Raw genomic sequence first — 22,390 nt, forward strand, 5'->3', positions numbered from 1 at the left:
AGCCATAAACCCCAAGGCTGAAGGAGTCAGGCTTACAGAGATCAAGGATCCCAAAGTAAGAAGAAAACGGAAATGAATAACGCGTACTGGACTTGCAATTTGCCCACCAGCAGATTTCTCAACAGAAACACTCTGGGGTTAGGTAGGAGAGGGATAGTGTGTACCATGTACTCAGGGGAAGAGTCAACCAACAGTGCCAAACCCGGCCAATGGCCTGCCAGAAACAAAGGAAAAAGAAAAATATCCCCCAAACGCTGATAGAAGTCTTTACCACCAGGAGAAAGAGATGTTACTATGCCAATCAGAACTGGGAGGATAAACTGTACTTGGAATAGTGAATACAGAGATGTTTAGACACAATGATGCAGTCAGCATGGGACGTAAGCCACTATGTGTCTACCACATTAACCTGTTAAGAGATTGATGGTATAAATTGAGACATCAAAAGCCAAAATAGGGGACAAGGGCCTGCTCAGAGGTAGAACCATTGCCTGGCACACAAAAATTACATAAAAAAATTTGCATGGGGCAAATGAAGTCTTTTTTTGTTTGTTTGTTTGTTTCTTTTTTGTGTCTTTTTAAACAAAACTGTGTGACTAAGGCTACATTTCTATCCAGTTAAAATAACTTGGAACAAAATTGTTGCTTCTCCAGAAAATCCAGAAAGAAATATGTCCCAGTCCACCCTTTTCAGGTCATCTGCAGATAAAGCTAGACAAACTTGTTAAAAAGGAATACAGTTAGCCCAGTGTGGTGGTGTAACCCCAGTATCTCTAGGTGTGTCTACACTTTAATTTTCAATTCATTTTATTTTATTTTATGTAAAATATGCCTCAACAAAGTTGTATTTCATTTGTTTGTCGTTTGTGATTGGATCTCATTCTGCCTGTCCAGCAGGCATTGGGTCCTCCCACCTAAGCCTGCCAACTGCTGGACCTGTAGACATGAGCCACCATCACTGAAGTAGTTGTGTATGTGTGTGTGCATGTGTGTGAGAGAGAGAACATGTATGAGTGTGTGTGTGAGCATATGCGAATGTGTGGTGTGTGTCAGAGTATGACTATATGTATATGTGTGTGTGAAAGTGTGAGTGTATGAGTGTGTTAGTATGTATGTGAGTGTATCAGTATGTGTGTGTCAGAGTATGAGTATATGTGTATGTGAAGAGTTGTAACAGTGTGTATATGTAAGTGTGTAGAGTGTGTGTTAGAGTGTGAGCATATGTGTGTGTGTGGGTGTGAATGTGAGTATATGAGTGTGTGTGTGTGAGAGAGAGTATTGTGCATGAGAGTGTGTGTGTGACCATGTGTTATTTGTATGTGTGTGATGTGTGTGTGTGTGTGCTCTGAATGTCTGTGCTATAGTGGAAGTCAGAGGACAATCCCAGCTGTTGAGGCTCACCTTTCCCTTGCTAGTTGGTGTGTACCCCAGGCTAGCTGCCGGTGAGCTTCTGGGCATTGTCCTAAGTCTCTCTCTCCCATTTTACTGGAGGAGCAACAGGATCCCAGCATGCACTGCCATGGAGATTCTAAACTAGGCCCTCACACTTGTGAAACATCTCACTCACTCAGCCAGCTCCCCAGGAGGTTGTTTTTGTTTATTGGTACTACTGAAGACTGAGCCAAGAGCCTCTTGGATACCAGACAAGTGTTTACCTCTAAGCTACAGCCCCAGCCCTAAAAGATGGTTTTTTAAAGTTATAGTAGCAGAGCATAGTAATACACACCTTTTATCAGAGCACTCGGGAGGCAGAGGTGGGTAGCTCTCTGAGTCTGAGGGTAGCCTGATCTGTGTAGTAAATTCTAGGGCAACCAGGACTATGTAGAGAGAACCTGTCTCAAAGCAAATAATAAAACAATAAAACAATAAATAAATAAATAAAACTACAATGTAACAAATCCTGCCCAAGGACTAGCTTTCCTGGTACCAGTGAGTTCTGGAAGCCAGGACTATGTAGATAGAGCCTGTCTCAAAGCAAATAATAAATAAATGAATAAATAAAAATACAATGTAACAATAACTTTCACCATACCAGAAGGCATCATGCAAGCTTCCAAAGAAGGGAAGCAACCAGCAACAGTCCTAGCCAGCTCTGGCACCCATGAAGCACACAACAAGCATCATGGCACAAAAGCCATAGGGTGCAGCAGTGGCACACAGGCTTTGGCAGTAACCAACAGCTCTCTAGTTAGACTTAAGACCTTCTCAACAAGAGAAAAACCAGGGCTGGAGAGATGGCTCAGCGGTTAAGAGGATTGCCTGCTCTTTCAGAGGTCCTGAGTTCAGTTCTCAGCAACCACAAGGTGGCTCCCAACCATTTGTAATTGGATCTGATGCCCTCTTCTGGTGTGTCAACAACAGAGTGTTCATATACATAAATAAATCAAGAGAAAAACTATGTCTTGTCCTGGAAACCTAGCCAGTTACCCAACAACCTCTTCTCAAGGAAGTTTCTCTCTGCAGCAGGTGAAGACCTTTAAGGAAAACCACAGCCCAGGGCAAAAGAGTGGGCAGAAGGTCTTAAGAGCTAGAAGAACAACAAGGAAGACAACAACAGACATGGGAAATGGGGCGTATGAAACCCAAGACCTATAATCACAGGCAGCCAAGGAGTGCTGAGAGTAGGAAAAAGAAGCTACATACTATAGAAAGCTTGTCTCAAGATTAAATAAATAAGTAAATACATTGTTCTCTGTTGTTTGTTTGTAGACAGGGTCTCACTATGTAGAACAGGGTGCCTGCCTCTGCCTCCTGGGTGCTGAGATTAAAGGCATACTTCACTACATCTGGCCAAATGTGTGTGTGTGTGTGTGTGTGTGTGTGTGTGTGTGTGTGTGTGTGTGTGTGTGTGTGTGTGTGTGTGTGCATGTGTGTGGGTGCGTTTTAAGTCACAATAGAGAAGCTGTGGTGGGAAGGAAGAGTTGTCTCTTGCGTTGGTCGGTACTGTACATCCCTGTCCATTCCATATAATAATGTAATTATATTGTCAATTTCTATAGGAAAGTCTTTTAAAATCTTGCCTGAGGTGGTGCTTAACTTGAAGATCATTTGGGGACAAACAGTTCCTGAGCGTTGAGTCGTTCAATCCATGAATACTGTACCCCTTTGCATTCATTTAGAGAAGCGGTTCTCAGCCTTCCTAAGGCTGCCACCGTAAACACCCGTCCTCATGCTGTGCTGACCCCAACCATAACATTATTTGGTGGCTGCTTCATAGCTGTCACTTCATAACTGTGACTTTGCTACTGTTATAAATCGTAATGTAAATGTCTGATCTGTGGCCGACAGGCTGAGAACCACAGATTTAGATGTTTAAATATTCTCGGCGCTTCTGGTTTTTAAGATAGATCTTTGCACAGCATGGACCACTTACAGCACACACGAGGCAACCGTGTTCTCTATTTCCCCTGTGGGTCCTGGGGATTGGAGGCGGGTTGTCAGGCTCTCGTGGAACATGACTTTCCTCACTAAGCTCTTGGATGCCTTTTGATAGAACCCCATGGCCCCTTGAACCAGCTCTGGCTCTTCCCATCCCAGGAGTAGTGTCTTAGTGCTTCCGAACAGCCCAGCACCCACCCTGGGGGTCGGCATGGGATAAGTGAAGGCAAACTACCTTTGTTCACAGAGACACAGACCAATATGCAATGAAATGGATAAAACTAAAAAAATAAATAAATAAATCATTCTGAGTGTAGTAACCCAGACTTACAAAGACAATTATGGTATGTACTTGTAGGACATGTAGATCATGCCAACAGACAGAAAAACTGGTAAGGTTGAGTGAGCTCAGAACCCCGGGAATCTCAGAGATTTGAGATCAGGAGGAGTACAGTGCATTTCTACACAATTCTGGACTATTCTGGGACAGGTAATCACTGAGAGGATCGTGTGCAGTCGGTAACACCTGGCATCCTTCTCCATGCAAATAGAGCATCACTAACATCTCAAACTCAGCCAATAGGGGCCACCTACCCACTAAATCCCACCCACTCCTCAATGTTTACATAGTCCCTGTCCACATGGAATAAAGCACACAAGTTACTTCACCTGGGATCATCTGAGAGTGGCTGCCTTTACTGAACTTAAGGCTTGGGGAAGAGTTCTTTCCCACAAAGCATTCACCGCTAGACCTTGGACCTGCCCAGCTTGCCAAGCTCACCCCACCTCTGCCACTGTCTTGGTAGCTGACAAGAGACCCAGGACCCCAGCTATTTCCTTGCTTCTCTTTTAAGAGCTGTAACACTGGGCATTCTCAGCTGGAGCCCAACTGTTTGTCCCCAACCCCACTTTGCCCTCCCCAATGTAGTGAGTGCAGAGGTGTCTGATTCCCCAGGGTGAGGAGGATGGACAGTGGACAGCGGTACTCACTTATAAGTGGTTAGTAGCTGTTAATTAAAAGATAATCATGTTATAATCCACAGATCCAGAGAGACTCAGTAACAAGGAAGGCTCAAGGGGGAACATATGTGTCTCCCTGGGAAGCGGAAATAGAGTAGATTTTGTGAGTGGAGAGGGGGCAGATAGAGCAGGAGACATCAGGTAGGAAGGTGTAGAGGGAGGTCCTGGTGTTAAAATCCCATTCCCCAATTGGTTCTTGATTTGTCAGTAAAGAAAACTCGGGGACCAATCCTGAACAAAAGGCGCAGATGGGACTTCCAGGTCCTAGGATAAAAAGGCTGATGCAAGGAGAAAGGGCTTTTCTGCCATGCTTTGGAAGAAGAGCACAAAACCATGTATGGCCTTGCCTTTCGGGGAGCTCGCTGTATCCTCCGCTACTTTCGGGTGGCCGAGGATGTTTGGCAGGGGCTGGGTGGAACAATCCACTAAGCTTAGGACAGGAGGAGAGAAGGAGAGAATAAATTGGTAAGGGCATGCTTTTCCAGGCAGGAGAATCTGCACCCAGCAATCATGCCAAGAAGGCAAGTTATAAAGTAACAAGCTGTGTGTGTCTTTTATCTGTAGATTTAAGGGTCTCCAGAGTGGGCTGGTAGCACAACCCCTCCCTGAGCAAAGGTGGGTAGTAAGGGAGGGTGGTGGCTAACCCAGACCTAAGCTGGGTTGGACAAAGAGAAAGCTGGGAGGGGCCAAAGCACGGTCCAATCCCAGGCAAAGAACACAGTGTTTTATTTTAATTTATTTTATTTTTGTGGGTGCAGCGGAACTTTATTGATGGTATTCAAGAGAGTAGGGAGGGCTCCCTAGGCCCCCATTATTATGAGGGTCTTGAATGGAAATTGTGAGGGAGATGCTCAGTGTTGGGGGCTGAGTTGGGATGGGACTTCTTAGCAGCTGAGGGGCTCTCTCTTGCTCTCAGTGTCCTTGCTGGGGTGGGTGGTCCAGGGTTTCTTACTCCTTAGAGGCCATGTAGGCCATGAGGTCCACCACCCTGTTGCTGTAGCTGTATTTATTGTCACACCAAGAAATGAGCTTCACAAAGTTGTCATTGAGAGCAATGCCAGCTCCAGCATCAAAAGTGGAAGAGTGGGAGTTACTGTTGAAGTCGCAGGAGACAACCTGGTCCTCAGTGTAGCCTAGGATGCCCTTTAGTGGGCCCTCAGCTGCCTGCCTCACCACCTTCTTGATGTCATCATACTTGGCAGGCTTCTCCAGGTGGCATGTCAGATCCACAAAAGATACATTGGGAGTAGGAACATGGAAGGCCATGCCAGTGAGCTTCCCATTCACCTCTAGGATGACCTTGCCCACAGCCTTGGCAGCACTAGTGGACACAGGGATGATGTTCTGGGCTGCCCCACAGCCATCACACCACAGCTTTCCAGAGGGGCCATCCTCAGTCTTCTGAGTGGCAGTGATGGCATGAACTGTGGTCATGAGCCCTTCCACAATGCCAAAGTTGTCATAGATGACCTTAGCCAGGGGGGCTAAGCAGATGGTGGTGCAGGATGCATTGCTGACAATCTTGAGGGAGTTGTCATATTTCTCATGGTTCACACCCATCACAAACATGGGGGCATCGGCCGAAGGGGTAGAGATGATGACCCTTTTGGCCCTACCCTTCAAAGTGGGCCCCAGCCTTCTCCATGGTGATGAAGACGACATACTCAGATTCCACGACATACTCAGCACCGGCATCAGCCCATTTGATGTTAGTGGGATCTCACTCCTGGAAGATGGTGATGGGCTTCCCGTTGATGACAAGTTTCCCATTCTCAGCCTTGACTATGCCATTGAATTTGCCATGGGTAGAGTCATACTGGAACATGTAGACCATGTAGTTGAGGTCAATGAAGGAGTCATTGATGGCGACAATCTCCACTTTGCTAGATCCTGAGCAGAAGGCAGCCCTGGTAACCAGGCACCCAATGCGGCCAAACCCATTCACACCGACCTTCACCATCTTGTCTAAGGGATGGGGCTGGCACTGCACGAGAAGATGCAGCTGTCTGTAGAACAGGGAGGAGCAGAGAGCCGAAGGTAGTGTTTTAAAACAAGGAGGATGGAGGGAGTCCTGGGAGAGACTACCAGAATTGGGGACATTTGAGGGGCAATGCGGACACCTAGGGCCTTGGAAACTTCCTGGAATCTATGAGGGTAACCCTAGGGAAGACTCCTGGTAGTGGGGGGTATGGAGTCTGAACTGGCCATCTTCTGTAACCAGGCAAGGCTGCTCGTGGTAAGACAGAAACTCCAACCCAGCTACAAAACCTTCAACCTACAAATTTGTCCTTCCTGAGAAATGTGCTGGGATAATGGTGGCACAGAGCTTGTAGTAGTGGCCAGCCAATGAGTGGTCCAGGGATGGGGCCCAGCCTCTCTACACTCCCTGGATGGCCAGAAACCAGAGGCTGAATAGCCTAGAGACTTAGGATAGAACCAAATACAACTGGGGGTAGGGGGAGTCAATGAAATGAATAGTAATGACAGTCTGCTGTACTCATAAATTAGTGCCTAGCCAACTATAATTAGAGAGGCATCATCCACCAACTTATGGGAGCAGATGCAGAGACCCAAAACCAAACATTAGGCAAAGCTCAGGAAACGCCATGAAAAAGGGAGAGGAAGAATTGTAGGCACCAGAGGGGTCAAGGACACCACAATAATACAGCCGACCAAATCAACTAAGCAAGGCTGGGGGAGGGGGGCTCACAGAGTCTGAAGTGAGCATTAGGGAGCCTGTACGGAGCCTGAGCTAGGTCCTCTCCTTAGGTTATGGCTGTGTAGCTTGGTGTTCTTGTGGAGTTCCTCACAGTGGGAGTAGGGGTGTCTCTGACTCCTTTGCCTGCTCTTGGGGTCCTTTTTCGCTACTAGTTTGCCTTGTCCACTCTTGATATGAGGGTATGTGTCTAGTCTTAATTGTAACTTGTTCTGTCTCGTTCGGTTCATATCTCTGGGAGGCCTGATATTTTCTAAAGGGAAATGGAGGAGGAATGGATCTGGGGGAAGAGGGCAGGTGTTGGGAGGATGCTTGAAGGAGCGGAGGGAGGGGAAGCTGTTTTGGGGATATATTTGAAAGAAGAAGTATGTTTTAAAGAATAAAGCAAAATACTCGGACAAAAACAAGAGGAGGGTTTGTATTTGCTCACAGATGGGCACAAGGAAGTCATGGCAGCAGTAACTTGAAGTATCAGGTCACATCACACTCGCCATCAGGATGCAGAGGTGAGTACAAGCTTCCTTTCTTCATTTATACGGTCCAGGATCCCAGACAGGACGTGGTGCCAGCCCCCTCAACACAGTCTTTGCCAACCCACATTCCACAACTGACTTCAGTCCTTAGATCATTGCTTCTCCACTTTCAAACTCCTCCAAATATTATATATTTGTGTTCTGTGTGAAGGCAGGGGTGTGAATTTTTATGTTCTTAGAAGGGTCTGGCATAGAGGAACTAAAGTCTAGGATTTAGGCTTTAGATCCATATGACTAGATTCAAGTCTAGCTACCACTGTAGCTAGGCATCCTCAGCCAATGCGCTCCACCTTCCCCATCCTGTGTAAAAAAATAAAAATAAGTCTACGTGTTACAGCAAAAGTTAACTGCTGCATTTGAAGTTTTAAAGTCAGGCAGTTCTGCACAGCACCGCTAGGTGTCACCACAGGCTTGGCTAAATACTTTTTTCTTGCTTCCCAAGCTGGAGGCTTAAAAAAAAAACTAAGTCCTAACATCTCTCTATGTGGAAGCAGAAGGCAGGACTACTCATTTGAATATGTGTCTCTAGAGGTCACTTATGGACAAGACCTAATGTCCACACTCAGAAGTCATCTGATAAATTCATGGGGCCAGGTTTTAAGGGAGTCATTAAACTCAAGGCTACAGGAGGAAGACCCTCGTGATGACCTTCTCAATAGGGCTGTGGGAGATGCTGCCCCCCCCCAAACCCCCCACTGCACTATAAGTGGTGCTTAAAGTACTACTTGGAGGAGGCCAATGGGTCAACAGTTGCTGACTGTGGTGATCTGTATACTAACCTCCATAAGTTCATGGGGAATGGCACTATTAGGGGGCATGGCCTTTCTGGAATAGGTGTGGCTCTAGGAAGTGTGTCGCTGGGAATGGGCTTGGAGGTCTCTGAAGCTCAAACCGAGGCTCAGTCATTCACTGTCTCTCCTGCTGCCCGTGGATCAGGATGAAGAACTCTCGGCTCCTTTTCCAGCACCATTGTCTGCCTGTATGCCACCATGCTTCCCACCCTGACAATAATGAAACTGTAAGGTACCCCCAGTTTCCTTTACAAGAGTTGGTGTAGCCATGGTGTTCCTTTACAGGAATTGAAGGCCGACGGGGAAGACTTTGACAGGTGACTACAGAGGAGGGGACCCACAGGGTCATCTTAGCAAGACTCTCTTGGATGCTTTGTGAAGGGTGCCTGTGATATCTGTCGCTGTGAGAAAAACAAAGCAAACAGTAACAAAAACCTGACAGAGAGCACCTTAGGGGGAGAAAAGATTTACAATCCCAGGTTACTGTCTGTCATGGGTGGGGGGGTGGGGGTGGGGAAGAGGTCAGGTACCAAGAGCTGGAAGCAGCTGACCACACCACATCCACAGTCATGGGTAAAGAGAATTGAACACATACAGGTTTGGTTGCTCACCTACCTTTAGCTACTTATACAGACCAAGTTCCAAAGCCAAGGGAATGGTGCTGCCAACTTTCGGACCAGGTCTTCCCATATGAATTAAAGCAATCAAGAGCATCTTCCACAGATATGCCAATGGGCCAACCTGCTCTAAATAAATCCCTCACTGAGACTCTTTCCAAGTGATATTAGGCTACGTTGGCAAAACTAGCTATCCCAAGGACTGTCTGGGGTTTGACAGGAATCAGAACAAGAGAGGCCAGTGCAGGCCTGAGAGAGGGAGGGTGGTAACCAAAACCAAACTTTGGCAGTAAAGACAAAAAGGTCTAAAGTGGTAAGGAGTCCCCAAGGAAAAGGTAAGTTTCAGAGGCTGCAGTTGAGGAAAGTAGGTATCCTGGTTGGGTGCCAGGTGGACAGAGACAATTTCAGAGGCCTTGGCAGGAAGTCAAGGTTGGCTTAGCCAAACTTTAGGGCAAAAAGGGTTTCTGGGTCATTTGAAATCCCAGGATCCAAGTGGAGCAAGCATAAGGGTGGAAGCAACCAGGGTAGCCTAGCAGAGGTCAGAAGCAATGCCCGCCTCCAGCTTTGCAGAGTTCCCATAAGAAGGTTTGCCACTCCTCAGGCCTTTCCACCTACGGCCACAGCTTAGGTGTCAATGACTGTGCCTCAATGTTTGCTTCCCACATCCAGTTTGATATGATCTCTTCTAGCTCCCTTAGTCACTACCTGTCTGAGTCACCACGGCGTGTCTGGAAAGATGTTCAGGTTGCTTAGCTGGTCTCCCATCCTGAACCTCACCTCCATGTCTTCTAACCGTGAAAGTCGATGGCCTTTGAGAGACCCAGATTTCTTTTCATTGCCCTGAAGAATATAGCTTCCCCATGCCTCTCAAGATAAAAATCCAAACTCATGACCATGGTACCTGTCATATTCCTTGCTCACCTTCCGACCCTTAGGGTTGTCACCTCCATGTCCGGAACAAGACCCCCTCACTCACACAATGCACAAACTCAATCTGCCCAAGAAGGCCCCAACCTTCGTCGACTCCAGTCACCAGGATTCCATTAATTTCTCCTTAATTTGCCTCCTAGTGCCTTCTATGATGCCTAACTACGAATCACCTATTATTGGTAGCAATAAAAGTGATTACTGGGTGGTAGTTTTTCCTTTGACTGAGGAGTAAGGAGACTCACTCTCACCTCTTGACTGAGAAAATTGGGGTCAGGAGTCGAATTCTACCTCTTCAGCCTCTAGCACTGCGCTTGCGCACAGTACGAGCTCAGGACCGTGGCTAATAAAACTAGTTAAGTGACCGCACTGACTCATCTAAACTTTAACAAGCCTGGGGCAAACTATTTCATCACTCAGAAGGAACCACATTCTTAGACTATGGTTGAAAGAGCCAGATCTGAGGTACAAGAAGTTTTCCCAGAGTGCACAAACCCCAAGGTCCCAGAACTTCTGGGGAACGAGGAACACCAGCGTAACTAAACCACGCTCGCCCCGTGGAGCTCTCATAGGCGTAAAGATCACAATCTGCTGCATATGCATGAAGGGGACCATGGGCCAGAGGTTCGGGGCTGCCCAAACGGCGCCTGACCAAATATTCCACGGGCTTGAAGACATCAGCGCCCCATAATTTCATTTTAGTCCATAAAAAATTCAGAAAGAACATTTTTGTGGCGGATACTGAGGGAAGAGTGCCTGAGAGTAGCCTCGCTTTGCGCCAGTTTGTCAGGCTTCCGCAGCGGACAGCCCGAGTTTGGACAGGGGTCCTTGGGCCGCTCCACTAGAAGACGAAGGGGGCGTCTCCCCAGCTCCTGCGGCGTCGGTGGCGAGCTAAGGTGGAGGCGGTCAGCGGCGGCGACAGTGACGGCGACAGTGGCGGCAGTGCCATGGCGGGGCTCTCAGGTATTGTGGCGTCGCCCGCCTGGGCAGGGTGAGAGACGCTCGGCGCGGCCGCGCCGCCATGTTAGCCCTCCGGGGTCACCTTAGGCGCCGCTTGGCCTCTCGCCGGGGCTTTCCGCGCGGCCGGGGGCGGGCTCACCCTGTCTGGCGTCAGGTGGCTTCCCCTTTTCGTCCCAGCCCGGGCCTGGGTGGGGATGGGGGTCCCCTTCCCGTCCCTTGGGTGGGTTCCGGGGTTCCTAGCTGTCACTCTGGCCTCCAAGGTCAGCGCGCTCCCGGGACAGGGCTGGGAGGGGCGGGCGCGACCACCACCTCCTCTGTTCCGGACCTTGGCAAGGAGCTCAGCTTCTGGGAAGCCGGACGCTCTTCCCTCGCCTCTTCAGTCTCTCTTTTTCTTTTTCTCCCCCCCCCCACCCTATCTGAAGGAGCGTGGGGAGAAGGTAGAAGTGGGCCCCGAACGCTCTCTTTTGTGTCTGGAGTGATGGGGTGACCATCTGCTTCGGGTCCCCTGTGCTTCTCACTCCCACCAACTTTTCGTCGAGTCTGGACACCGGTTCCCTCTCCAGTGTGTGGGGAGTGTCCCTCAAGGGCAGCAGAAGGAACGGAGTGCCTGTCACACTCGCCTTGGCCTGGAAAGGAAGAATGGGGGATGGGGACAGTCGATTTTTCCTTCCTCCTGCCAAACCACCTTTAGTTTCCTTCTACGTCTCATGTCTCTTTTTACTTGGGAAACTGGGGCCTGTTCTAGTTTATAGGTTATTTCTGTTTATAGGTTCGGATGCTCTTTTGTCCCTTTCAGGGAACTGGTGTATTGGGGACAGCTTCTCTGCCCTGCCTGACATGGTCCAACCATCCTGTCAGCCATCTGACCTGCAACACCGAAGCCAGGACCCAAAAAAGTTCCATTTTATATGCCCATGGCAAGTGTTAGATCGAGCTTGCTTGTTTAAGTCAAGATTCATTAATGGCAAGAGTTTCTGTTTAAAGATTGGTTTTCTGGAACCTTGGTCAGTTTCCAGGAACTGATCAATTCTCTATCTGAAAATCGCCATTTTAAAGTTGGCTGCCAAAACAGTTTCACTTCTTACCTGTTATTTATTCCTAAGGGGAATGAGAGAGAGGCTGCCCTCTTCCTGTTCTCTTTGAAACATATGCATTCCATTCAAGCTTGTGATCATCAAGAGCCCAGTGTTGTCTTCCTCTCAGTCTGCCTGCTCTGCCCTGGGAATGAATGAATGTTCAGGAATCTGTGGAGGGAGATCCGCTGTGGAGGGAGGGGGACAGGAACATTTCCAGAGAAGATTGTGGCAAACATGCTTCTCTGGATCATATTCAAGAAGTCAGTGGTCACCTGAAAAAAGAAACTTTGATAAACTAGTATCGTGTCTGTGTGTACACATTTAAATCTCCTGGGGAAGATTAGCTGCTAGCTCAGAGTCTCCCTTTGGGGTGTTGGCTCCTGAAGCGATCCAAGCTTGAAAATAGATATGTAGTAAGTAGCCAGCAGCAAGCCTTCCTTCAAAGCCTCTTTGTGTAATTAAGCTGTCTTTGGCCAGCCCCAGAGTCAAAGCCAAAAACCTTAATCCCTGACCTGTTCCTCAAATACATTTCAGTCACAATTCAGTTACTCTACAGAAAGACATAAAAGTTTCGTAGAACCCACATTTCTAAACGCTTTGGTACTTAGTGACCTCCGCCCTACTAGCTTGAACTGGGCAGGCCAAGACACAGCCTTCTCTGGCATTAGTGCCTGGATTTCACGTGTTGCTAGTTCCCACAAAGCTCTTCCACTTCCCTCGCAACCTACCTACTCTGCCCTTGCTCCTCTCTGGTAGGAACTGCTTTAGAAAAAAAGGATATTTAACTCTGTGTACTAAGGACTTTGCAATAAAAGAACACATCCCATTGGTTTATGTGAGAATAAAATATTTTACTATATAGCTTGTGGAAGCATTTTGTAAATATGGTGTGCTTAGGTCAGGCTTGCAGGTATTACACAAAGAATGAACACATTCCTGCTTTCTCTGGAGGGTTTAGTTTGCTGTGAGGACAGAAGAGTGTAGGGTGGGAGATGAAAGTGAGTAGTGGACATTTCACATTCTTGGGGTCACCAGGGGACTCCTGCCTTGAAGTCTCTACCTATACTCACCACAACTGATAATAGATAGAAGAAAAGATTTTACCAGGATCATCTGGAAAGCCCTGGGGTTACCATAGTCTCCTGGCTTGGGGTGTGGGGGGGTAACAAGATATGCTATATCCAGCTTGGCCAGACCCCTTCCCCCCTGTTTGGCCTGCCTTTGTGTACTCAGCTGGTATCTAATTTGGGCTGACGTTAGAGCATATGGAACAAGAGTGGCATCGGGCCCCCACTCCAAATGCCCAAGAAGAGAGTCAGCCTGCATTTGGAACCTGTGTTGATAGGTACTCAAGGTTCAATACGTTTAGTATGGTAAACCACAGAAACTTGTAGCCACAAAGGAGGTAGCCACTGACTGCAGATGAGTGACTGGGGCTAAGGGCCTGACCTAACTTCAGGCCTGAGCAGCAGCTGTATGCACCCTCCTGAGGAAGAGTGAGCCTCAGAATGCACATCACATCCAAGTCCTGTGGAACCTAGGCTCTGATGTGTGGGGTTCATCTGGACCTTAGTAGGGAACTAAAAGCAACCTGGCTGGGAAGCTGATTTGATGGATGGAAAAGCCAAGGCCACACCAAATTCTGTGCTACTTTTCTGCATAATTCCCTGGTGCTGAATGAAATTATAAAGTATTGTCAGAGAGGCCAGGGATTGGTTTGAAAATCAGGTTTTCTTGGGGGATCTACAGGGTCAAGGTTCAAGAACTTTGAGGTGCTTTGTGCACCTGAGTGCTTGTGGTATGACAACCAGGGCTAAGAAGTTTGAGGCCTTCCAACTCATTCCTTTAGTATTGGCATAGGAGCCCATGTGTGGAGACAGGCACAGGTAAAACCAGAAGTGAGGCCTAACAGGTGGCAGGACCATTTGGTGAGGAGTCAGCTGACACTTGTGAACAGCCCTGGCTAACCAAGAAAGGGAACTAACGGACCAGCCCACCCTCTCTGATGCAATGGCAAGGAAAGGACAAGCTATCTACCTGGTAAGGCCCTTGAGGATGAACTGAGAAAAGTAAGAGAGGGGTTTCCAGCTGGAGGGGTAGGAAAGCCAGGCAGGTTGGCCAGCCTTAGGGTGCTCCTGGTGCCTGGAGCATTAAGCTGGGTAGAGGAGGGGCCAAGCCACATTTCATGCTCATTGTTCCACCCAGGGCCCCCTCTTCTGCCCAGCATTCATTCATGGGGCTCCTGGGTGAAGATCTACGGTATAGCTTTATATTCTTAAGTTAGCCCTCATGGTCCTTACTATTCCGTTTAGAGGGCAGTCCCGGTTATTGTCTCCTCCTCTTTCCCGGGTTGATAACCTGCCATGGCACCTTATCTCGGTACCACCATAAACTCACCCATCATCTTGGGGGATGGGGAAATGTCCCTTATTCTGGGACAAATGAATGCCACTCTTCATTGGGTATGAGAAATAGTCCTTTATCTCAGGACAGATTTAAATAAGACAAATATGAACGTCTTGGTTTGTTCTTGTCTTTTTGTTCCCCCTCCTCTCCTCCCTTTTCCAAGTGGTGTGCCCCTTCACAACGGGCACATTGCCCAGCTTAGAGATATGTGACGCTGTCGCAAAAGAAGCCACAAAAGAACTTTTTGGTGCACCCCCACTGCCCTGCAGGGTCCTAGGACACTGTACAAGACAGGAGAGGTCCATTTTTTATTTTTTGTGGAGGTGGTCCCTGTCTCCAGGAGCTTACAATCTAGCCGGGGAGACAGAACTAATGCACACTTAAACCAGTACAATTAGCGACTACCACAATATTTACCACAGCTGCTTCGTGAGACCAGGGATAAGCAAGATCAGTGAAGGGCCGGGGGTTGGAGAAGGTTTTTTGGTAAAGGTGGGATTCAATTACTGGTTGAATAAGTCCGAATCAAATGACACATTTTGGGGAGGGCTTTGGAAGGCAGGGGAAAGGGGGAATGAGGGAGCAAGGCAGGAATATGCGTGCCATAGGCAAGGGACAGCAAGAGGGCCCCACTAGTTTTCTTAACCCTCTTTGTGCACCACCCACACCCTCCACTCCCCCCATGCTGCACGCAGTTGACACTTTTCTGCACACGAGATTCAGGGCTTCAGCTGGTGATGTCACAATGTCCATTCTGCTGGTTGGTGAGGTGTTGGATCTCCATGGTAGGATCTTGTGTGGCTGAGATGGTGCTGTTCCGACTTGGTCCAGATCAGAATGTGGTGCCTACGCCCATATCTCGAGGGTTGCTCCCCTCTTCCCCCCTCCTTTCCCACCCGCCAGTAGTGGGATGGGCACAGGGGCCGGGAAGGGAACTGATATCTTCATCATTGTTGGTGCTGCTTTTCTGGGGGCCTACCGGCCCCTCACTGACCTTGGCAAGTGCTCCTCTGACGAGGGAGCACAGGGGACCCCCCATTCCTGCGCGGCACTGGCTCCCATGCTGGTCTTGAAGCACAGGAGCACCTGATGACACGGCCGCCCAGGGCTGGGAGCTGGGGCCTCAGTTGGGGGCTCTCTGCCTGCGCTCCCCCAGCACCTGCCGCCCGGTCCGGGACACCGTGTGCGCCAGCTTCTGCAGGGAATACCTGAACACCTGCGGTGAGAGACGCAGGACCCACCCTTAGAGAAGTACACGTGACCCCGTGTGCTACGCTGCTACTGCTGCTGGCTGCTCCTGCTGTGTGCCCGCCCAACCCCGCCCCCTGCCCCGCCCGCCTGTCCAGCTTAGCCTGGAGTGGCGGGCGGGGCACAGCTTGTCCACCAGTCAGGGCAGCTGGAGCTTTTCCAACTGCTGAGAGCTGCATGGCTGCAAGCTGATTGGACCCACAACTTAAGTATACCTCACTTCTCGCAATGGGCTGTGTCCCTGGAGGATTTCGAAAAGCGAATCCTACCCAGTAAATGCAGCATTCCAGGAACACCTTGAAGGAAATATGCGATTCCTTTGGCAAAGGATTCCTTTAGCAGGATTCCTGCAAAGGGAGCTCTCGGGGTAGTTTTATGCACAAAGCGCTTTCTTCCAGTTTGGCTTTAAAAGAAGCACTTTTGCGCGTGCACTCTTTTTCCATAAAATAATTTGCCCATTTTTTATTTTTCTTTCTTATTTACTTATTTTTTTTGGAGGTGTTCTTTTCCCTTTCATTTTTGTCTTGCGAAGAGCATTTTCCTCTAGTTGTTTTACTCAAAGTGTGTTTTCAATTCGTTTTCTTCTCTGTTTCTTTGTTTCTTTTCCAATGCGCTTTTATCCAATCAATTTTTCTCTTAGTAAGTGCCTTTGTCTGGCTTATTTTTCCTGCAATACGCGTTTTCTCTATTTCCACTCCCTTATTTTTCCCCCTTATTTATTGAGATTCTTTTTGTTATTTTTCCTAAGGAGTGCCATTTTCTAACTTCTTTCTCACCCATCCAAGTGTTATATGTGTATATAGTGTATATTTTAAAGAAAATGTCCCGCATTGCGCAATTTTTTAGGTGAAATTTTTCTGTTGGGCGAGCTGTAAAGTCTCGCAGCATACAAGTGCCCCGCCTCCCTCCTGGGATCGAACCTGGGTATAGCGGGAATTTCTTACCGCGTTGGTCGCGATCGTCCGCAGCGGGCGACCGCCGCACCCCTGAGTCTTTGTTCCCGGCTGGGCGCGGGCGCACTGGGGACAGGGTCTGCGCGAGGATGTGGGCACGGGAACGGGCGGGGACAAATAGTACTACCGCGGCACATTGGTACACAGGGATCGCGGCAATTGGGATAGGTTGGGTAGGGGCGGCAATCGCGATATGGATTAAGGGGTCCCGGGACGCGTTTCGGGTACCCTCTCCCACCCAAAGCCCGGGTATATACTCACCTGCAGCAGCACGCGGAAGATGTACCAGCCGATGATGAGCAGTTCTGCCGAGGCTGCTGCCACTGCGGCCATGGTTCCGAAAGTGGGTGGGTGGTCGAGAGCTAGGGTTCGCCGAGGTCTACCGGTCTCGGACTCCACTCCTGGGCGCAATGCCGCAGCCCCAGTGGCCGCGCCTTAAATACCCTCCTGCTACCTAAGTGCGCATGCGCGTTTGGGGGGTGTTGAGAAGGAGGGGTGGCGGGGGGCGCTCCTCATTCGCCAAGAGAAAGAAAAAAAATCTCGTCTGTTCTTTCCTCACCGACCCCCACCTCCTGAGTTCGCTTTAACACCCTTCCAGAAGATTCTGCTCTGCGCTCTTTTGAAATTCGGTGTAAAATGTAGGGGAGTTGTGGCTCTAGAGTGTAGAATGAGGGATAGGGGTACAAGCTTCTTAGTAAGACACACCCAAGCCTGCAAATTCTTCGAGTCGCGTAACCAGTGCCGCGTCAAAATAAACCTTCCATACGGATGAAAAACCGAAGTTACGGAAGTCTCTCAGAAAGCAAAATGTAAATCCCTTTTCAGTATTCCTAATATTCCGTGAATTTTAAACCCTTGCCAGATGTTTTGTGAGAATATTTGATCATGTACCACTTTTCTGACTGTTGCTTCTCGCTCGCGGCAGAGGCTGCGGTCCCGAGCTAGACTGCCACTCTGCTCTTAGTAGTAGCTAAAGCAAATCTACTCTTGGAGGGATGTAGGAAGGATGGATGTGTTTTTGTTCTAAAAGAAGCGACCTTTATGGAGAAGTGATCCAAATTTGGGGCTAGTTTTTTGCGGGACAGATGTCGACCTCCGTTTTGTGCTCCCCTCCCTCAGTCCCTTGTAGGTCTGCCAGAGCCAGGGTGGTTCTTTGTACCGGTTCGCTATGCAGCTGGAGCACAAAATAGGATTTTGCTACAGCCACGAAGGGTTATGGCTACAGTCTCCTAGTTTCAGAGTCAAGCTAGTGACCCTCTGTTAGCGTGGTCTTAGAGATCTTTTTCGGAGCGCGGTAAGGGTGGAAAGATCAAATTGCGGTGTGCATGTAGAGGGTTCCCACGGTCCCAGTGACAGGCTACCTGACACAGAGGCCAAATGATATTTGTTTCTATTTGGATAGGATATTAATTTTTACTAAATACTTACAGAGACCTGTTTTTGTTCAATGTCAGTAAATGGTGGAGGTTTAATGGTCCAAGTGAGTGTGGGCATTGTGGTTTGGGTTTTCTTTCTTTTTTTAAATTGATTTTTCAACGAAGTTGACTAGTTTTGGGTAAATGATGCTGAACTTCTTTGAAAAGAGCAAACATGGATCAGGCCACTTTCTACTGTGTCTTCCCATAGCTTGCCAGGATCTGAGATTGCACTGCCTAGCACTCCAGGTCAGCAGTGACAGGGAACCGCTGCTGTAAAACTGACAGAGCCCCCACACTCTGGAGCTACAGATGTTGAGACTAGATGCAGAGCCCTTCCTTACCACACGGGGGCACAACACCAAGCCCATGGTGTCCCTCGGCAACCACAGGGCGGTATTGTGAGGTCTGGGACCTTTGAGGACGGGCTGCAGCCCCAGGAGGCGATACATGATCTCTGCTGGGCAGGGCCCAGGCAAAGTCAGCCCACTGTGGGGACTGTGCCCTCCTGGGATCCCCCAGTAGAAGCCCAGGGAACAGACACCCCAGGAGGGTATCTTAAAGTAATAATATGGGTAGGAATAGACATTCATGGATGGGTGGGGAGGAAAAAGCATTCACATTTGCTGTTGTTAACCATGATCCATTTTCCCAAATAAGTATACAATTTGTTCCTGTTTTTTTTTTTGTTTGTTTGTTTGTTTGTTTTGTTTGTTGTTTTTTGTTTTTTTTGTTTTTTGTTTTTTGTCTGTCCGTCTGTCTGTTTTTTGTCTGTTTGTTGTGTTGACTTTTCTCTTCAGGATACCTGCTGCCTTGGTGATCCCGGGCTGACAGCCAGAGAGAGAGTGGAAGAAACGGAGGGCAGCCACCTGTGCCTGCTGGCTCCCATTAGGTCGGTTCCTGCAGCGGTGCCTGGCAGCCTTGGTGAAGGCCCTGCCCGGCAGAGATCATGTATTGCCTCCAGTGGCTGCTGCCCGTCCTCCTCATCCCCAAGCCCCTCAACCCCGCTCTGTGGTTCAGCCACTCCATGTTCATGGGCTTCTACCTGCTCAGCTTCCTCCTGGAACGGAAACCTTGCACAATATGTGCCTTGGTTTTCCTGGCAGCCCTCTTTCTCATCTGCTATAGCTGTTGGGGAAATTGTTTCCTGTACCACTGCTCTGATTCCCCACTTCCGGAATCAGCCCACGACCCCGGTGTTGTGGGCACCTAACGCCTGCCGAGATAGCTTGCCAAGGAAGCAGAAGACGGGAGGGGAGACATTGACATAGGTCATAAAGCATTGGAGCTTCAGATCCCGCAGCCCTGTGGGTAGTGCATTCCTAATGGAGCCTTTTGGCCTGTGATGTTTTATCCTTATAATGTGAATAATGGCACTGACCGGTGCTTCTGTTGTAGAGTCCTGTAGTTGTGGGTGGTCTTATGGTTGTGTGTTCTGTCACCATCTGGGTCCCGCTGACGGATGGGCCCACCCCCTTGCTCATTGATTTGGGGAGTCTATTCCTATCCTGGCCAACTACTGTCGGTGTGACCTGGGTGAATACAATGTAGTCTCATTGTCACCTTCATAACCTTCCTCGTCAAGATCCTCCTTGTTCCCACCTCAGTCCTTTTCCCTGGTTTCCCCTTGGTTCTCTCCCACCCCTTTCCTTTTTGGGGGAGCACCTGTCCAAGACAGGGCTTGTTTTTGCACTTATCTCAAATTTGAAGAGATTGCTGACGCCCGAGAGCCTCGCTTTTTCATCCTTCGTTCCCTGTTGAGAAGGTGAGACGGAATCATGTCTCAACTGCTCATTGTGCACAGACCTCCAGTATTTTCTCTGCCTCATTTAAAGAAAGAAGCAATAGGGAGACATTGCTCTTTGGCTTGGGTATCTGGGCTCTTGCCTTCCAGCCCAGCCTCTCTCCCTTTGCTCTTCCTCCTGCCTCTCTTAGCCGACCTAAAGGGGCTGCCTCATGTCTCCAGTGCATGCTTTTCAGGAGGGAGATGTGCAGTATTCTTGTAGACCCAGTGGTCCCTGGCTGAGTGGATGGGAAAGTATTACATTTTTCATAGTAGCCATGATTCCCTTGATAGGTGTTTGGATATTTTTTGATGTGCCCTGTATGTATGCACTCGTGTCAGTGTGTATGTATGTATGAGTATGTGTGTTGTGTGTGAGTATTTACATACAGATACATGTGTATATTCCTTTTGAAGAAGCTTTACCGAATGTGTTCTGATTTTGAGGATTAGTAGTAGTAGTTAGCTGTAGTAGGTCCTGCTGCAGATTTTATTTAGCATGGGGATTGCAGAGTGACCAGCACAGTGGACTCCAAAGTGGTTCAGACAAGACCCAGGGGAGCGGTTGCCATCATCCCCCACCAGGAGCCTCTTCATTTCTGCGCACGTGGACTGTACACTATGAAGGGTACCAGGAAGACTTGGTGACTTTGTACTTGTTTTGCTTTTCTCTGCACTTCAGAAACAAGTGTTTGCAAGTAAGACTTTCTCCTGGCCCCCGCCACTGGGGATCAGCATGGTTGTCCTTCCAGTCGGAAATGTCCCTCTCTCTTGTGTGGTTGGCCAGGCACAGGGCAGAGCTGGAAACAGGCATCTGGGGAGTGGACTTGGAGGCCACACTTGTGAAACACTCGGACTGCTGTTGTAAAGCGTTTATTTCTGGTGTGTTCGTTCCACAGCTGTTTGAAATGTTTAATAAAGCTTTATAAACTTTACTTTGTGGTTTTATGTGGCTGCAGTCCATTTGGGTCATGGTGTTGGATTTCTGAGTTGGTGGGGGAAGGGCGAAGCACACAGGGCTGAGTCCTTGGCGCCAGAGCACCTTAGCTGGAAAATCTGATCTGCTCTCTGGAGCACAGATGCTGGGGTTGGGAGAGGGGAGCAGGGGGCAGTCCAGGCGGTAAACAGGAGGGAGTCTGGAAGTTTTCAGAGATGATACTTTGCACTTCTCAGCTCCCATGGCTTCCTGCCTGAAACTGTTTGCTCTATAGGACTTGAGGAACAGATTCCTTGATAAACAACCCAGGACAGCTGGAGCTCTAATCATCAAGGGTTTTTTATGGTGCTGCTTTGGAAGTAAAAATGAGTGAAGCACCTTGTGGCATTTCAGTTGGGAAAATAAGTACGGCTCCCTTCCACCCAGCACTTAGGGGACAGCCTAGAAGACCAGAGAATACAGTTTCTTGCTATGGAGGTGCGCATGGCACTGGGAGTGTGACTGGAACACTCAGTTGGGGCGGCTTGTCAGCACCCTGTGCTGGGCAAGCAGGACAGGAGCAGTGCCTGGGGCTCCAACTTTTTTTTTTTTTTTTTTTTTTTTTTTGCCTTTTTCCCATTCCTGATCCATGGTTTCCTCTTGATCTCTTGATGATTATAACTTTCCAAAGAAACAATTGTAATCTGTATGTAATCCACTCATAACATAATCCCAGTACTCGGGAAGCTAAGGCAGGGAGATTCCTCTGAGTTTTGGGTCATCCTGGGCTACAGAGAGAAAGACCCTATGTAAACAAAAAAAATGAAATTACCGAAGAATTATCCATTTTAGAGGGGTTTCCTTTGAAAACTTGCAGTGAGCATTCTCAGGGTTTCTTTCCTGTCTGCTTCAGTGTACTCTTGCCTCTTGTGGTCTTTGCTGTGTATATAACTCTTTGGGGTTCTACAAAGCTTGACAAGCTGAAGGGCCGGCCATAGGGAAAGGCAAGTTTGCTCAGCAAACAGAGACCTGGTACGAGGCTTGCTGGAGATGTCAGCACAAACAAGCCTACACTCTAGGACTTCATGATTTTAGCCTAGTGGGGAGACTTAGTAAAACAGACAACTGCAGGTTCCAAAAACAAACAGAGGCTTTAGTGTCCCTCTCCTGGGGAGGACCTGGATCTCAAGTGAGGCCAAGATCATTGCTTATTTTGCTCTCCCTTGGAAAACTTTCTGTTTTAGGCCATATGCTTGAGAGTTACATATAGGCCTCCCTCTGAAAGATCTGTGACCCTTTCAGTCAGGAGGGTGCTGGTAGCCCATCCTTTGAAGGGTGCCTGTCATGTCAGGGTTCATTCTGCCCACGGGACTTACCAGCTTACCTAGAATGCTGTCCCTCTCCCCGACGTACATTTCAGGAAAACAAAAAAGATGCTTCCTGTGCCGAAGGCCACTAGGTTTTCCAGGGTCTCACATTGCAAGTGCATTGCCACCGTGGCTCTGAGAAGGTGGCCCCTCCCAGCCTCAGGATCCTGATAGGTAAGGTATGATCTCTAGAACAAGTAGTTTTCCCAATCACGATGATCTGGGAGTCTTTCCCCTGATTCCTAGGCTCTTTGCAGCCCAGTTGAGGAAGGTGCTGAACTGGC

General features: G+C 48.6%; 2 protein-coding genes and 1 pseudogene across 7 annotated transcripts; 1 reads left to right on the forward strand and 2 right to left on the reverse strand.

The window, feature by feature from the left end:
* Positions 1–5,346: 5,346 nt before the first annotated feature.
* Positions 5,347–6,358, reverse strand: LOC308427112 (glyceraldehyde-3-phosphate dehydrogenase-like; annotated as a pseudogene). The gene has a single exon. The product of its transcript is annotated as a glyceraldehyde-3-phosphate dehydrogenase-like (transcript).
* A 4,498-nt stretch (positions 6,359–10,856) lies between these two features.
* Positions 10,857–20,751, forward strand: BLCAP (BLCAP apoptosis inducing factor). The gene is made up of 2 exons (XM_080925759.1): positions 10,857–10,945; positions 18,841–20,751. The coding sequence occupies exon 2, from the start codon at positions 18,990–18,992 to the stop codon at positions 19,251–19,253; it is 264 nt and encodes an 87-aa protein (XP_080781885.1). The 5' UTR covers positions 10,857–10,945; positions 18,841–18,989; the 3' UTR covers positions 19,254–20,751.
* On the reverse strand, positions 14,666–17,050 carry NNAT (neuronatin). 5 transcript variants are annotated; one of them, XM_080925821.1, is made up of 3 exons: positions 16,887–17,050; positions 15,942–15,968; positions 14,666–15,640 (listed from the first exon to the last, which is right to left on the reverse strand). In XM_080925821.1, exons 1-3 carry the CDS (start codon positions 16,956–16,958, stop codon positions 15,548–15,550), a joined length of 192 nt encoding a protein of 63 aa, XP_080781947.1. In that variant the 5' UTR covers positions 16,959–17,050; the 3' UTR covers positions 14,666–15,547. The 5 variants fall into 5 exon arrangements, with proteins under 5 accessions (XP_080781947.1, XP_080781949.1, XP_080781945.1 ...); XM_080925823.1 differs by lacking the exon at positions 15,942–15,968 and adding an exon at positions 16,617–16,704 and having other exon boundaries at positions 16,887–17,047; XM_080925819.1 differs by having other exon boundaries at positions 15,893–15,968; positions 16,887–17,046.
* Positions 20,752–22,390: the final 1,639 nt, after the last annotated feature.

This window comes from Micromys minutus (assembly GCF_963924665.1).
Source record: "Micromys minutus genome assembly, chromosome: 11".
NCBI lineage: Eukaryota > Metazoa > Chordata > Mammalia > Rodentia > Muridae > Micromys > Micromys minutus.